The sequence below is a fragment of the Bolinopsis microptera genome, chromosome 8 (genome assembly GCF_026151205.1).
Source record: "Bolinopsis microptera isolate Bmic1 chromosome 8, MBARI_Bmic_1.0, whole genome shotgun sequence".
Lineage (NCBI taxonomy): Eukaryota > Metazoa > Ctenophora > Tentaculata > Lobata > Bolinopsidae > Bolinopsis > Bolinopsis microptera.
Genome location: NC_087079.1, coordinates 7,048,990 through 7,066,034, shown reverse-complemented (window position 1 = coordinate 7,066,034; position 17,045 = coordinate 7,048,990). Strand labels below are relative to the sequence as shown.

At 37.2% G+C, this 17,045-nt stretch overlaps 4 protein-coding genes across 8 annotated transcripts in view; all 4 read right to left on the bottom strand.

Moving 5' to 3' along the window:
- LOC134819525 (plakophilin-2-like) overlaps window positions 1-17,045 on the bottom strand; it is a 98,644-nt gene that overhangs the window by 42,128 nt on the left and 39,471 nt on the right. The gene's annotated exons all lie outside the window — the stretch shown is intronic.
- Window positions 4-737, bottom strand: LOC134820077 (ATP-dependent RNA helicase glh-1-like; the record flags this gene model as incomplete). Its single annotated transcript, XM_063830301.1, is given in 1 exon segment — window positions 4-737. A coding segment is annotated over 1 exon segment (705 nt), but the record flags the coding sequence as incomplete, so codon positions are not given.
- Window positions 3,659-5,796, bottom strand: LOC134819536 (uncharacterized). The gene has a single exon (XM_063829524.1). It carries the CDS (start codon window positions 5,617-5,619, stop codon window positions 3,961-3,963), a length of 1,659 nt encoding a protein of 552 aa, XP_063685594.1. The 5' UTR covers window positions 5,620-5,796; the 3' UTR covers window positions 3,659-3,960.
- On the bottom strand, window positions 9,513-11,788 carry LOC134819533 (ATP-dependent RNA helicase glh-1-like). The gene has a single exon (XM_063829519.1). The coding sequence runs from the start codon at window positions 11,768-11,770 to the stop codon at window positions 9,785-9,787; it is 1,986 nt and encodes a 661-aa protein (XP_063685589.1). The 5' UTR covers window positions 11,771-11,788; the 3' UTR covers window positions 9,513-9,784.

Below are 17,045 nucleotides of genomic sequence, written 5' to 3'. Positions count from 1 at the left end.
ACGGAGCTTTATTGCATCAGCGTGAATCTGTTGGGCTAATTCACGAGTAGGAGCGATTATCAGAACTTCTGGCTTCTGAGGTTCATCCCATCCTACCCTTTTCTTTTTGAAGCCTTTGTCTTTTACAAACTTTATCATTGGAATAAGGTATGCTGCAGTCTTTCCGGTTCCTGTTTGAGCACAGCCCATTACATCAAATCCTTCGATAATAATGGGTAAGGCATATCGTTGGATCGGGGTGGGCACTTTGAAGCCACACTGAGTCTTACCGACAATGTTTAATTGCACCTGTTTATCGAGATTGAGTTCGCCGAATTCTTTAATTGGCTCGGTTTTGGGTAAAACTTTTACCAGTTTGAAACATGAGCATTCTTTACGTTCACCATAAATTTCTGCCGCTCCAATCCCGTCCATTTTTTGTTGAGTTTGACGAGTCTTGCAGTCTTCGCACATAGGACTTAGCGTTGTGACTGGCACACGCACGAATTTATGGAGTTCAAAATTTATCTTCGCTTTGCTTCGGTCGGTTTCGTAGCTGTTCATTGTTTTAACTACCAACAAACATTCGTCAAGAGAATGACCTTTTTGATCGCATTGTTCACATCTTTGGTATTTTCTTGACGATTTTCTCGATGATCTCGATGATTGTGGTACCGGCAACGTCTCTTCTGGAGGAATTCTGTCTTTTTCTCCATAACGATTTGACATATTTACTCGACGCCTATAGTTTTATATAACTACCTGTAAGTTGGTTGGTTATTAATCGGTTAATAATTCGTGACATTTACATAGTATAACTATTGTATGCTGTTTGATCACGTGACTTTTGTAGTCACAAACCAGCTCCCAAAAGATGAACCGGCGACTATCGGAAATGTCCTGCAACAAAGAAGAGTTTGACAAAGCGGAAGGGTTCACGGAACAGCACTGATTCGCCAAATATAAACTAAGTACAATACTTTGTAAAATAAGAGACATTTTGGCATTAGTTATGTCTATCAACCATTACGAGAAGTGGCACAATCCAGCGAAAGAAAATACATCGATTAAGGCACATACCTTACTCGGGAATATTATAGCGGGTTAATTTATGACTGGGAAAATTAATGACCGGGAAAAATATGGCGGAATTTTCCAAAACCCACCACTTTATCCCAGTCATAATATTCCCGAGTAAGGTATACAAAAGCTGAAATAAAAAGGACGGAGAATAGATAGTCTAGAAGGAGTCGTAAGATGATAATATTCAACTTGTTTTATATTTATTATTTATGTATGTAAAGATGTAATTTGAGACGATAGAATTTTTGCAAAATTTATATAATCAAATCACAAAGTAGTAAATACGGATAAAAGAGAATAATGTTCAAGACATGGGAACACAATATAAATTATTTATTATACAAACTTACATAGATTAGTAAAAGGGGTCCCGATTAATGTAGATATTTACATGACAATACAACATGCAACAAATACTGATACGAAGCAACAAATACAGGTAAGTAACGTATACGGTATACTCGAATACTACCAAAGTGATCTGTGCTGTGCTTTGTAGAAGAGCCGCGCTGCACACTACCAGCGCTTCTGCCAGCCAAACGGGAATGTAGACAAAGCTTACAGTATTGTGTTACGAAGTTAACCTTGGAATGTTATGGCAGCATACATCATCTTATAAGGTCAAATAACCTTAACATGAAATAATAAGAAATGAACAACAATACTTTAAGCGTCTCAATTAACGTTCGTTAAACATAACTTTGTTATGTATTCATTATATTATTCGTAATTACATCACGTTATTATGTTTTCTAATAAGTTGTTTACACTTTACAGTTTACATGCTCAGGTAACCCATACACATACTTGACTGATAATATTCATCATATTATTCGTAATTGCATCACGCTATGACTCGTTATTATGCAGTTATACACAACGTTATTACATTATTCAGCATCATCAAGTTTCCTTATCAGTTATTTGCATGCTCAGCTGACGCACACAGATTCACGGGGTGCAACATTTGTTGTGAGGCTATACTATGGTTTCATGCCAAAATCTAACTTGGCAATAAACAGAAATTCAGTGACAATTATAACGCGCAATTTACATTAAAACTTTCAAGATAGCAAAAACCAAATATCTATCATCACTGACAGTATAAAAACATGAAAGCATGACCATACGGGGAGCAAATTGGATCACCAACGATATAACCAATTGAAACTGAAAAATGAAAAGCAGATTTTCTATCCTTTGTTCAGCTGGCAGAGCAGCGCTTACATAGTACATATTATAGCATAATAGCATAATGTCAGCTACTTTGCTAGCCGAACAGAGATTCTTACAACGCTCAGCTTATAGAAATGTGAGGGGGAGTTATCCGAACAGGTTATGTCAACATAACGTATCATAACTGTAAGAAATTAACAACAGCAGTTCTTTATTCGATAAGCTACTTAAATAAGTTACTTAAATAACTAAATTACAGCATAGTTACAGCATAGTATTAACTTTACAAATGAGTTGTTTACATACTCTCGCACACTGATTCATGTGTGATACAGTAACATTCCTCTACAAACTGTAAAACAACGGAATAGAATAATATCTTCGGAATATTTCTAATATTTAATTTAATCTGCTCAGTTACTCTAGTTACAGATACTTAGTTACTATAGTTACAGATGTAAAATATCTATGAATCTCAAGCTAATATTCCTGCAATCAATGACCAGGGATGTAGTCACATGATACATGTACAGTAAGGTAAGTGCCGACTTATTGGTCTGAATTGAACTTTGAGTACTTGAGTACACCGATTGATTCTATTAATGGTAACTGTGTTGTGACATGTCATCACAAGACCGGATGTGTTAATGTAGGGCGTAGGCAGGTGTTAACTGTTGACCTTGTTAAAGCTACAGATCAATGTCGCATAGGACCTCACTACCAAAAGTGTGGGAATGGTGCCAAATAATGCAACAACAAAAAGCTCCCTCCCCAGGTAGCTTAGAAACGCCGGGTATTTGCTCATTCGTGGTCACACAACCACACTGCTAGGTTATATGTGCATATTTCAAAACCTCTTATCAGGCAGCTCAATATTGAAGGAGTCTGCAAATATACATGTTATATATTAGTACATTATACTGTTATGACAGTAGATGAGGTAAACTGTCCCTTGTGGAGCACAGAGTTTGGGCTCTTTTGAAGCCAGTAAAGTAGACTCTGTAGACCGTACATTTATCAACTGAGTAAGAAGAGGCAATTTCAAGAACATAGTTGAAGTGACCTGGATTTAGACCCTTATCATCATGCTCCAGGTGGACTTACGCTATGATACTTGAACTTTACTTAAGATCATATGATTTACACGTGACACGAGCTGTCAGCTGAAGAATCCGTCTGTGAATTATGATATCACTTACTATGATGGATTTCTTAGAGAAAAATGCAATAATGAACCTTCAGTCGTAAAAAATGAACATCATTATTGTTTATTTTGAAATATTTCTCGAATGAATGTTGATCATCAATTTATATCAAACAGAACTCAATCGGGCTTGAATTGAGAAATAAACTTAAACTTTGGTACACTGACTTAAGGCTCTTTCCTAGTTCGTTTTAAAGCTTGTTTCTGGTAAACAGAATGCTTATGGAGCCATTTAGGCTAATATAGTCAATTTCAAGTCAATTATGTACAATAAATTAAAGCAAACAATAATCATACTAAATGACTACTTCATCAACTTCTCTGGAATTAGAGGCTTGAGCCTAAATTATAACTGGCAATTTCTACCCAATTTAATAGATTGAATAAACCACGAATGAAAATCATGATATTACATGATGATAATCTAATATCAATGTTGCTCGGAAACAATTTATCAGTTGTTATCATATCAGATAATGTGTCTGGAGACGTTTTATCAAAATTTCAGGCACAGTCGCTTATCTAGCTAGGTTCCATTTCCCCATGCCATAGTACATAAACGTAGGGTCCATTAGAATCGGACGATTTATTAGAGAATCCCTCTCATGCTGATCCCGCTCGTTTTTTTCTTTTTCTCGCATTTCTCGCACTTCCTTTACTCTTTTTTTCCTTTCTTTTTCTCTCGCATTCCGAATAGAAAATTCGCTGTCGGCTATTCTTTCAAGCCATTTAGGAACATTTTGTTGGGCATCTCCTAACATGTCTCTGATGGGTTCAGCTAAATGACGATCTTTATCTAACTGGAAGAAGGAAATGGAGTGTCCTTTTTTGCCCGCCCGTCCAATTCGACGTATGTATTCTTCAAACTGATTTCGGACTAGTCCCTGCTTTACTTCCACGTCTTTGAGAACTTGTGTGCTAATTGTCTGGTAATTTTCTAAAACATTAAGATGATAGTTGATCACATAAGTCACTCCTTTGATATCGGGTTCTCTTGCTGCCACGTTTGCTGCAACCAAAATTGGGTAAACTCCTTCGTTGAATAAAGACAAAGCTGTTTCACGGTTATACTGATCTTTATCAGCATGAAAACTTATAGCTCCGAAATTTTCGATAAGATCTTGATCATCACCATCGTTGTACAAAAGTTTAAAATTTTTCTTTGTCATGAAACGACCTCTAAAATTTCTGTAAAGATGTTCAGAAATAGAGTCTGCTATTTTATGGGCTTCTTTTTTCGTCTCAACGAAGATGAGAATCTTCTCTTTGGCACATTTGCCAAGGACATGCAATAAGAAGTGCTTTATGTTTGGCTGATCACTACCTGTAGCTGAGTTGTATCCATTCCGCTCCTTTTTCCAGCAATTGCAGTTGAGAAATGTTAACTCGTTCCAGGAATGAATATCCAGCAGAATTTCCTTAAGCCTACTTTCTTTTTGGACAGCTACTTCAACAAATTCAAAATTCTGTGTAACATTTGACTGAGCCGATCCAATTACACCTGCTTCACTCAACCTAAAATTTCCTATCGTGGAGGCGGCAGCCAATTCTCCGTTTCCCCAAAGTTCGTCAACGCAGGGACCATTAGAATCGTCCCATTCTTTGGAATTAAAACCCAAAAATCCCTCAACTTCTGATCCCACTTGTTGTTGACGTAAGTTTTTCTTTTTTCTTGCATTCCTAATGGACCATTCGCTATCGGCGACTCTCTCAAGCCACACTGGAACATTCTGGTCGGTTTCTACCAACATTTCTCCTATGGATTCGGCTAGACGATGATTTGTATCTAACTTAAAGGACAAAATTGATTCTTCTTTGTCTGCCCGGCCAGTCCATTTAATTCTTTGTATGTATTCCTCAAACCGATTTTGAACGGGACTCTGCTTTATTTCTTCCTCATTTAGAGCCGGTATATCGATCTCATGGTACTTTTCTAGAACACTCAGATTCATAGGAAGGTCGTAGTTGATCACATAGGTTACTCCTTCTATATCAAGTCCTCTTGCTGCTACATTTGTTGCCACTATAATAGGATAAACTCCTCTGTTGAATAAGGACAAAGCTTGTTCACGCTCAGGCTGGTTTTGATTGGCATGAAAACTTATAGCTCCGAAATTTGAGAATAAATCTTGATCATCACCATCCCTGAACAAATTTTTAAACTTTTGCTTTGTCATGAAACGAGCTCTAAAGATGCTATGAAGATAATAAGAAATAGAGTCTGCTAGTTCCTCGGCTTCCTTCTTCGTCTCAACGAAGATTATGATTTTCTCCTTGGCACATTTGCCTAAAACATGAACGAGGTAGTGCCCAATATTTGGCTGACGACTACGTCGAGCTCTGTTGGATCCATTATGTTCATTATTCCTGCAGGTGCAAGTAAAAAATGTTAGCTCGTTCCAAGACTGAATAATAATAATAATCTTTGCAATCTTAAATCTTATATTGATGCCAACTACCTTCATATTAATCTTACTAAATCTAAATTCATGCTCTTCAGAACACCTCGCTCGAAGCCTAATCTTGAGGCTGATAATTATACTTTGACCTATGATGGCTACAATTTACAGCGAGTTAAATGTATCAAGTTTCTAGGGGTGTTTATTGAGGAGTCGCTAAATTGGTCAGATCATATAAACTATATCGGGAAGAAGGTTTCCAAAGTTAATGGTGTGCTTTATCAACTTCGTAAAACCGCCCCTAAAATGTTAAGAATTGCTATTTTTAATGCACTCGTACAGTCGCATCTTTCCTACGGGATCACGGTTTGGGGAAGCAGCACAGCAACTAATAAGTTGAATAAACTTTTTATCAATCAAAAAAAGGCATTGAGAAATGTGTTCGGGATTCGCAGAGTTAACAAACATCAGCAAGGAAATACGAAGCGTGTTTTCAGTGAAAACAAAGTGCTTACCGTGTATGGACTTTATCATAAATTTATTCTCACTGAGGGATTTCAGGTAGTGCATGCTGGTGGTTACCCAACGTTACTAAGAAAACACTTTCAAACTTCAGCTGTAAACGATAAACGGCTTATTTGTCCTAGAGTGTATTATAAAGATAATATGCACAACATGTTATACGCTGTTCCCAGAATCTGGAATGCTGTTAACAACTCAAGTTATCTCACTAGAAATATCACCACAATTTCATCCTTCAAGAACAATATTAAGCAGTTCATTCTCATGTACCAATCTAATGGTTCAAATAACACATGGGAACCATCCAATCTTGATGCGCAAACATTTTTTGTCACTGCATCTAAGAACCCCGAGTCATACTCAGTTACACGTTAACACCATGCATGTTGTTACCATATTGCATGTTTTTGATATTTTGGCATGTGACTGCATGTACATTTACATGTTCAAATTGGACATTTTTTAGATTCTTATTCAAGCTGGGTAATTCCGATTGCATGTGCATGTTCATGTTCAATTTGTGACAATTCTTATTCAGTGTGTGTGATCATTTGAGCTGCGTTTTTAGCTGTTTTACCTTGCTTAATGTTCTATTTTGAATCTTAAATTACCCCCTGAGGGGCATAGCTCCAACACTTCCCCCTCATTAAACGCCCCGTTTCTTTACTATGTGGGGGTTTGATAACCCCCCCATTTTCCGTAACCTTATTTCAGCTGCTTTTCTCACTTGGTGTCGCACAGTACATGTATTGTGCGACACCGGGCGAGAAGAGTCAAACGGGGTTCGAGATGCTCGGGTTTAAGATCACCAGATTACCTGATCTTACTGGAAGTCACAACTTTGACACTACAACTAAAGCATGGACACATACGGGAAAACTCTCTGCATCCTGATGCTGACTATTCCCTCATCTTTCTCACTGATAGCAAATTTATCCCTACTCTGCTATTACTACTAAGTTACTGCCTACTACTCTAGTTACCCTGTCTTGACTACCTTTTGATTGGGAAGCTAGTTGAACTTTATTATTTTATTATGGACACATTGGATCTCTGTTAATAACAATTTTTGACATCTGTTGTAATACAGTAATGTATGTGATTTTCGCGTTTTTCCTCAATTATTCTGATCATGGATATTGATTGATACTAAGATTTTCACATTTATGAGAGTTTTTGAATTTTGGTCGCGTAATTTTGATTTTATTTGATTTTTGAACAAAATCTTTATTTAATTAGATTTCACTTTTTTTTTGACCAGTGGCTTACAAGCTTCTGGGTCCTGTTTTGAATTTTTTTTGAGTGGATTGTTAGGGCCCTGGCATTTGCCGACAAAGCGGTTTTTATTTTTATGTTTTATAATCCTGTTGATTTGTATATACCGTTTTGAAAATTTTTCAAATCTAATCTATCTAATCTAATAGCCAACAAAATTTGTTTAAGCAAACCTTTTTTTTGAGCAGCTATTTTTACAAATTTAAAACTCTGTGTCATATTTGGCTTTGCCAAAGTGAGTAATTCTTTTAGATCTGATCTGAAATTCGCACTGAATACGAGAGTCTCGTGGTATATTTTTATTGTCATTTCAGTAAGTTCAGCATTTTCTTCTACATCGTCTAGCATTTTATCAGCTTCGTTAAGAACCAGGAACTCCGGTTCATTTCCCCAAAGTTCATCAACACAGGGTCCGTTAGAGTTATCCCATTCTTTTGCGACAGCACCACCTGACAATCCCTGTTCGCAATATGTCTCTGGTGTTGTGTCTATCACAGGAACAACAATGGTCGCTTTACTTCGGTGTGGTTCATATTTATGTTTCCATCTAACTACCAACGGGCATTTTTCAACAGAATGACCTCTTCCTTTGCATACGTTACAGATCCGTTTTCTAGTCGATGGTCCCGGTTCTGATGGAAGAATCCTTTCTTCTTCTTCATAACTTTGTGACATGTTTTATTCACTCGATACCTACACTTTTGGATACATAACTATTGAAGTAAGATGGGTCGTTAATTGGTAATTACTTTGTGATATTTGTATTGTGCAGTAAAACCCCGATTTACCAAAACACGATTTACTGCGGATGTTTCCCCAAACTCAGCGGTAAATCAGGGTTTTATTGTAAAGGGATATGAAAAGCGGGAGGTTGTCAGTCACCCTATTTTTTACGTAAAAATGTAATTTAAGACAAAAGGTTATTTGCAGAATCCGTATTAAGAAATCACAAATTAAGGATTAAAGATAACAATGAACAAATGGGAGGTAAAGATAAAACCAGGGGAAATTTGATACAAAGTTAAGTTCATACAAGGGTTTCTAATATAGTTATTTACAATATTGTATATCACAATATAAAGACGGCGAGGAAACCTCATATTAACAGTGTAAATATTAAAGATTTTTAACAAATATCATAAGACAATGATAAAGCAAATTATGCTGTATTACCTTACCGTATTATCTGATAAAATTAACATATCGAGTATCAACATCTTTTATCAGGTACCATAATCTAACTCTCTAAGAAATGAAAAATATAATAAAAACTCAGCTTCTCAAATAATAATAAGAAAGAACTTAAGATGATACTGGATCTGATGCAATAATCCTATCTTCTCCTCCATAACCTTGTGACATGTTTTATCGAATTACTAGATACCTATTATGTCGGCACTTACCTATGAGTCAGTGGATTTGATAATTTTTTATTGCTTTTCGATTATTGCTAATAAGAAACCACTGACTTAAGTCTCTTTCCTAGTTCGTTTTAAAGCGTATTTCCGGTCAACTGAATGCTTATGGAACCATTTTGGCTAATAGAGTAGATTTCCAGTTTATATCTGAATTATATTTTTTGTGGGGTGAGCGTCGTCGAGTGGGGTGAGCGTCGTCGACGTTCAGCTAAGGATCATGAGTGGTCTATGCAGCCCCCCGGTCTACTCAGCCGAATACTCGAGAAATCGGGTGTGAGGGTTAAATGAGGAGCTGCACATTGCAGCAAAGTCTCGGGCGAAGAAAGTATGGTACACACTACCTTAACCGTCACTGGCCAAAAAGATCCTTCGGCTTCCTGTAATTGGCTGGTTGCACTTGTGTAACAATGTGGCTGTTGGAATACACCGAAGTAAAATAAGTGTCTTGATAAAAAAAAAAATATCAGTGCATGCGGATAAATAAACCAATAAATGTTTGAAAAGAAGATGGTTAATATTTATTCTAATTTCTTTAAACACAATTAACTAACAGTTTTATTAATTGTATGAACAGTAAATCAAATTAAGTAATAATTAACGGCTACTCTATCAACTGCTCTTGAATTAAAGGCATCGAAACAGTTTATTAGTTCTTATCATATCAGATGATTTGTGTTAATATGAAGACAGTTTATCGAACTATCAGGCACATTGGCACAATCACAAGTTTAAGGTTCTTTTTTCCAGAGTTCATCACTGCAGGGCCCGTTTGAATCATCCCATTCTTTTGCGACAGGACCTCGTGACAATCCCGCAACTGCTGATGGTGCTGGTCTTTCACTTGCGTTTTTCTTTCTTCTAGCATTCCGAATAGACCATTCACTGTCGGCTATTTCTCCAAGCCACTCAGGAACACTCTGTTCGGCTTCCGCTAACATGTGTCTGAAGGGTTCGGCTAAATGACGATCTTTATCTAACTGGAAGAATGAAATTGATTCTCCTTTTTTGCCTGCTCGGCCAGTTCGCCCAATTCTGTGTATGTATTCCTCAAACTGATTTCGGACTGGTCTCTCTTTTATTTCTCTATCTTTCAGAGCTTTTGTGTCGATCTTCTGGTACTTTCCAAGGTCGCTAAGGTTCATTGGAAGGTCGTAGTTGATCACATAGGTTACTCCTTCTATATCGAGTCCTCTTGCTGCTACATTTGTTGCCACTAGAATAGGATAAACTCCTCTGTTGAATAAAGACAAAGCTGTTTCACGGTTATACTGATCTTTATCAGCATGAAAACTTATAGCTCCAAAATTTTCGATAAGATCTTGATCATCACCATCGTTGTAAAAATGTTTAAACTTTTTCTTTGTCATGAAACGAGCTCTAAAGTTTCTGTAAAGATGTTCAGAAATAGAGTCTGCAAGTTGCTGGGCTTTTGATTTGGTCTCAACGAAGATGAGAATCTTTTCTTGGGAACATTTACCTAAGACATGCAAAAGGAAGAGTCCTATGTTTGGCTGATCACTACCTGCAGCTGTATTGAATTCATTTCGCTCCTTTTTCCAGCAGCTGCATTCAAGAAAAGTTAACTCGTTCCAGCATTGAATATCCAGCAGAATTTGGTTAAGCATACTTGGTTTTTGAGCAGCTGTTTCCACAAATTCAAAATTCTGTGTAATATTTGGCTGTGCCGATCCAATTACGCCCGCTTCGATCAATCTAAAATCTTCTCTCATGGAGGCGGCTGCTAGTTCTTGGAGATCTGATCTGAAAGTTGCACTGAACATGAGAGTCTGGCGATCTTCTTTTTCTGGCATATCAGTAAGTCTGACAATTTCGTCTATGTCTGACCGGAAACCATCGTCGATCATTTTATCAGCTTCGTCTAGAACCAGGAACTCTGTATTCTCCAAGCTTATTGTGTAGTCGTCGATGAAATGTTTTATTCTACCCGGAGTTCCAATCAATATGTTGCAGCCTTGCCTGATTTTACTACGTTGGAACTTTGTTTTTGCTCCTCCGTATACGACTTTGATCCCAAAAGGAGGTCTCACATTCAATGTGAGCTTAAGAGCTTCTTCGTGAATCTGTTGGGCTAATTCGCGAGTAGGAGCGATTATCAGAACCTCTGGCTTCTGAGGTTCATCCCATCCCACTTGTACTTTCCTGAAGCCCCTTTCTTTGACTAACTTTATCATTGGAATAAGGTATGCTGCAGTCTTTCCTGTTCCTGTTTGAGCACAGCCCATTACATCAAATCCCTTTATAATAATAGGTAGGGCGTATCGTTGGATCGGGGTGGGAACTTTGAAGCCACACCGACTCCTGCCGACAATGTTTAATTGCATATTTTCATCGAGATTGAGCTCGTTGAATCCTTTAATTGGCTTTATTTCTGGTGATGGTTTTGAGCATGAGCATACTTCGTTCCATTTACGACCGTTTTTGTTCGCTCCGATTCCGGCCTTCTTGCACTTTTTGCACTGTTTTGCAATTTCTGTCCCTGGTGTTGTGACTATCGCAGAAATAGATGTTTCATGTTCAAATTTAATGGTTGCTTTACTTCGATGTGCTTCGTAGTTATATTTGGCTTTAACTACCAACGGACATGTTTCATCAGAGTGACCTCTCTCATCACATACCTCACAGATCTGATTTCTGGTCGACGGTCCTGGATCTGATGAAAGAATCCTGTCTTCTCCTCCGTAACTTTGTGACATTTTTTATCGACTGACTCGATACCTATAGAGATTTTTAAGTTTAATGGCAAGATATTGGCGAAACACTCTCTCTCGATCACGTGATATTATAAGGACGATATAAAGAAGATCGGTGACCGACAACTAGGAACCTCTCATTCCGGCCTCCCACAGGTATCACATCACATGGCCCAATCAGTGACGTATCATTTGTGATGGAATTAAACTGGAATTAAACTGGAATTAAACTGGAATTAAACTGGAATTAAACTGGAATTAAACTTGAAATTGATGTGATCCATAGTATAACCATCCTATGAACCTGGGTAGGGTTCACATGACAGTTTAGTAAGTAGCTGTGTATTATGAAGTATATTAAGAAGTGTTTGAGCTCTCCGAGAGCATGTGTTCATATGTGAACACATGCCGAGAGCCGAGCTCTCGGCATGTGTTCACATAACGGACGTTAGCCGGGTCCAAAATGGGCTGGTTCTCGTGTCCAAGGATGTGCGCCGAGCATGCAATGCTTCGAACATGAAGAGTATCGGTTTCAATTCAACATGCCTGCTTGTTCCGTGTAGAGTGTTTAATCATCGTCCTCAAAAACTAGGACCTGTGACCAAGTATGGTTATATAGTTTTTGGCTCAGCTAATTTTTGTCCAAATTGGATAAAACTTTAGATACTTGTTCAAGAGATTAGTAGCTTCAAGTAAAGCACCACAAAGCTTAGTTTTGGGCATTTTTAGGTGATCTGGCACAATTTAGTCAAAATTTAACCCAAATAATAAATATGGTCATGGCTGCCCCACAATCCACATGCACTGGTGGGCGCCCGGGGTCCGTGTTCTAGTTTTCTTAAAGGTTTGCTCACAGGTCCTAGTTTGTTGGTAAACTGGTTATATAAAATCAGAGTATTCTAAAGAACCTTCTATGTCTAAGAAATATTTTGTGACTTGAGATGGTGAATGGTTTGAGAAATTAACAATTCCCAAAATAAGGACGGAATAGATCCGAGGAGAGAACAATAAACAACGAATAAAGAGAAAGTAAAGATAAAAGACAGGGTAACACAAAATACAAAGTTGAAAACTGCAAGGGTTTCTAGCAAGTTTATTTAAGGGTTTCTAGCATAGTTATTAATATCACAGTATAAAGTCGGCGAAGGAATTTCATAACAGTGAAAATATTCAGTTTTCGGAAGGTGAAATAGTACAGTACATAAAAATAACACTTATCAACTAGACTGCAAAACTGATACCTAACGAATATTACAAGTGTGATTTGTGCTGTGCTCATGATATAGAAGAGCCGCGCTGAACACTGCCAGTGCTTCTGCCAGCCAAACGGGAATGTAGACAAAGCTCACAGTATTGTGTTACGAAGTTAACCTTGGAATGTTATGACAGCATACATCATCTTATAAGGTCACATAACCCTAACATGAAATAATAAGAAATGAACAACAATACTTTAAGCGTCTCAATTAACGTTCGTTAAACATAACTTTATTATGCATTCATTATATTATTCGTAATTACACGTGATTAGGTTTTCTAATAAGTTTTTTACATGCTCAGGTAACCCATACACATAATTGGCTGAAAATATTCATCATATTATTCGTAATTACATCACGCTATGACTCGTTATCATGCAGTTACACACAAAGTTATTACATTATTCAGCATTATCAAGTTTCCTTATCAGTTATTTGCATGCTCAGCTGACGCACACAGATTCACGGGGTGCAACATTTGTTGTGAGGCTATACTATGGTTTCATGCCAAAATCTAACTTGGCAATAAACATAAATTCAGTGACAATTATACAATGTATAACTATTTCCGGGAATTATATGCACTAAAACTCGAGGACACTGAGAGCTGATAATTTGCAGATATTTCCCGCAGGAGAAGCCAAGGTATTATCAGCACACTGTGAGTCACTTTTGATCTATATGTATATCGCGTAAACTTTCGTACGGTTATAAACCAGAGCTATAGTAACGTGAATAACGGATTAATTAGGAATGCGCCGCCGCAGAAGATGCCAAAAAGTACAAAAAAAAAACGGTTTATAGTACAAGAAGGTAAGGAATTAAGAAATTACCGAAATAGCGATCAACATTCAACAACCTCAAGATCTCAAGATATTGCATATAATATTATAATCACGAAGTAAGTATTTTATGAAAGAACAAAGTCAGAGTAACCTGGACTCATGCGTTCTATAGAACTTTAGAGTTCTACTCCATGCTGTCTCGTGCTATGTTACAGTAGCTATTTCACTATGAAGTATATGATTAATGATTACAATATATATAATATACGAATGAAAACGTGACACGAGGTAGAGAATGTGTCTATTAAAACCTCATATCATGTTACTTTATATTATGCTAACTTTTCTTTGTTATCGTGAGCCACTTCTTATAGAAAAACTTAGTTTTCTGGATTTTGTGTTACTTAATCCGGCTCACGCAACACTAACGACAGGGCGTGTCAAATGGTGTAAATGAAACAAGTTAGTTGACGGAGAAGAAACTATAAAATGAAAACGAAAGTTTATATAGTTATATATATTTTATATAGTTATACAAGATTAAGGGGGGGGGCCAATGGATATTTTTTTGTGAAACTTGATTTCGAGATAGCAGTTGACCAACAAACTAGGACCAGTGACCGAACTTTTGAGGGGGTCCCGGACCCTAACCGCCAAACGGTGCCTGCGGGGCAGCCACGCCCATATTTGGTCCAAATTAGGCCCAATTTAGCCAAATACCCTGAACATGCCCAAAACCCAAATTTTAGGTGCTCTACTTGTAGCTAGTGGTCTCCTGAACTCGTATATGAAATTTCATCAAGATTGGACAAAAAATGACTGAGTTATGAGCCAAAAACCATATGCCCATATTTGGGCATACGCACCAAATTTGGTAGATTTCGTCCCATAAATTGGTCAAATATCAATATTTTTCACTGAAACTTACTTTATATGAAAGGTAAGCCTAAACTACATATTCTCTGTAAGTTATAGCTTTATATCTGTTTAAATGTGGATACTAAGGCGAAAAGACCACAAAAAATGAACTAAATTGCCCATATCTTGGTTCGCGATATTCGCGGAATTGATCTCATTAAAATCGTAACAACTCGATCAGTTTTCAAAATTTTTCCATGAAATTTTCGGAATCGACTCGAAATCGTATTTACACCTTAGTTTGAGAACAGATTTTTGATTTAGGCCTCCAAAAAAATTTGGCGGCCAAATTCCAAAATTTTCCCGGAGAAATTCAGAATTTGGCCGCCAAATTTTTTTTGAGGCCTTAATCAAAAATCTGTTCTCAAACTAAGGTGGAAATGCGATTTCGAGTCGATTCCGAAAATTTCATGGAAAAATTTTGAAAACTGATTGAGTTGTTACAATTTTAATGAGATCAATTCCGCGAATATCGCGAACCAAGATATGGGCAATTTAGTTCATTTTGTGTGGTCTTTTCGCCTTAGTATCCACATTTAAACAGATATAAAGCTATAACTTACAGAGAATATGTAGTTTAGGCTTACCTTTCATATAAAGTAAGTTTCAGTGAAAAATATTGATATTTGACCAATTTATGGGACAAAATCTACCAAATTTGGTGCGTATGCCCAAATATGGGCATATGGTTTTTGGCTCATAACTCAGTCATTTTTTGTCCAATCTTGATGAAATTTCATATACGAGTTCAGGAGACCACTAGCTACAAGTAGAGCACCTAAAATTTGGGTTTTGGGCATGCTCAGGGTATTTGGCTAAATTGGGCCTAATTTGGACCAAATATGGGCGTGGCTGCCCCGCGGGCACCGTTTGGCGGTTGGGGTCCGGGACCCCCTCAAAAGTTCGGTCACTGGTCTTAGTTTGTTGGTCAACTGCTATCTCGAAATCAAGTTTCACAAAAAAATATCCATTGGCCCCCCCCCCTTAAATAGAAAGATACACCTTTCTGCGTAAAGAACCTCTTGATACGATCAAAGATCGTTGTTTGGCTAGTACAAAACAGAAAATAAACAGCTCAAGTTCGTCACGAAACGAAGACAAGAGAAAATCCGGCTTTAAAACTGCAACACTGGCCCATCCTGCGTGATGGTATAATAATATAACGTATCTGTGCCACAACACTTATAATAACTGTAGTCATGGAGACCAGTCACAACCCACAGGGCTGTCAAAGAGCGGACCACTAAATCTATTATTTTAAAATATATGAAAATTTGTTGTTGGTCACAAAAATCAACATATCTTTTACTTTCTGTGAATAATTCAAAATATTTCAACATAATTCAACATCTTATGTTGACAATAATTCAACATCTCATGTTGACAATAATTCAACTTCTCATGTTGACAATAATAATTCAACATCTTATGTTGACAGGAAGAAGTTTCCGCACGTGATCCCGATCTACATCAGCATGTGCAGTATGACCAGTGTGTGGATTGTTGGAATTCCTGTTATTGTGGGGACACATATCTACTGCTCCCAGATGTATATCATACGACAGGACGAATACAGTGGCTCACTTTTCTGTACAATTCAGGGTAAATATTGAGATATCAGCAAGCCTTCAGTTATTTCTGACTACTAAACTGTATTATCCGTCATTTTATTTAAACAAACTCAAATTAAAGTTCCATCAATTAAACACTAATTATCAAGTAATTGTCAAGTAATTATCTTACTAAATATTAAATATGAAGTATGTTCTATGATGTTAACTTCTAATCACACAGGGTTTATGTTCCAGTATTGTATAATAGCGCAATCTAAGTGGTTCTGCTGTTTGGTATACAACATTTACCAAGCCACCGTCTCTACTCAGAAGTTTAGTAGTAACGATCAGATGATGAGGAGACTTCATATTATCCAGGTAACTGTACTTGTTCTTAGTCAATATTCTAGCAAGACATGATACAAGCCATTTGAGCAATAACACATTTTCTTTCATAATGAGGGCGGGAAAACACATAAAATATAGTCAAAAGGTTGACATCGTTAACACTTCGTTATGCCGCGCGCTTATTATATTATACTTTATTCACTCAACGTGACGCGCGCAGTGCACCTTTTAGACTGTTTGTTATTGTTGTTCTGTCGGAATTGGATCGGTGGAGCAAATAGTTTGAGGTAAATCGAGGCTTTAAGTATATTATAACTTCAGTCAAGCATATGCTGGATACTACCTCTAGTTCTCTGCTGTATTGGACTATCTCACGAGGGGTAAGTGCTCGTAACTTCCACATTCAGTCAGATCC

Coding starts and splice junctions, on each gene's coding strand:
- LOC134819536 (XM_063829524.1), bottom strand. CDS start 5,619: ATGACAAAGCAAAAGTTTAAAAATTTGTTCAGGGATGGTGATGATCAA.
- LOC134819533 (XM_063829519.1), bottom strand. CDS start 11,770: ATGTCACAAAGTTACGGAGGAGAAGACAGGATTCTTTCATCAGATCCA.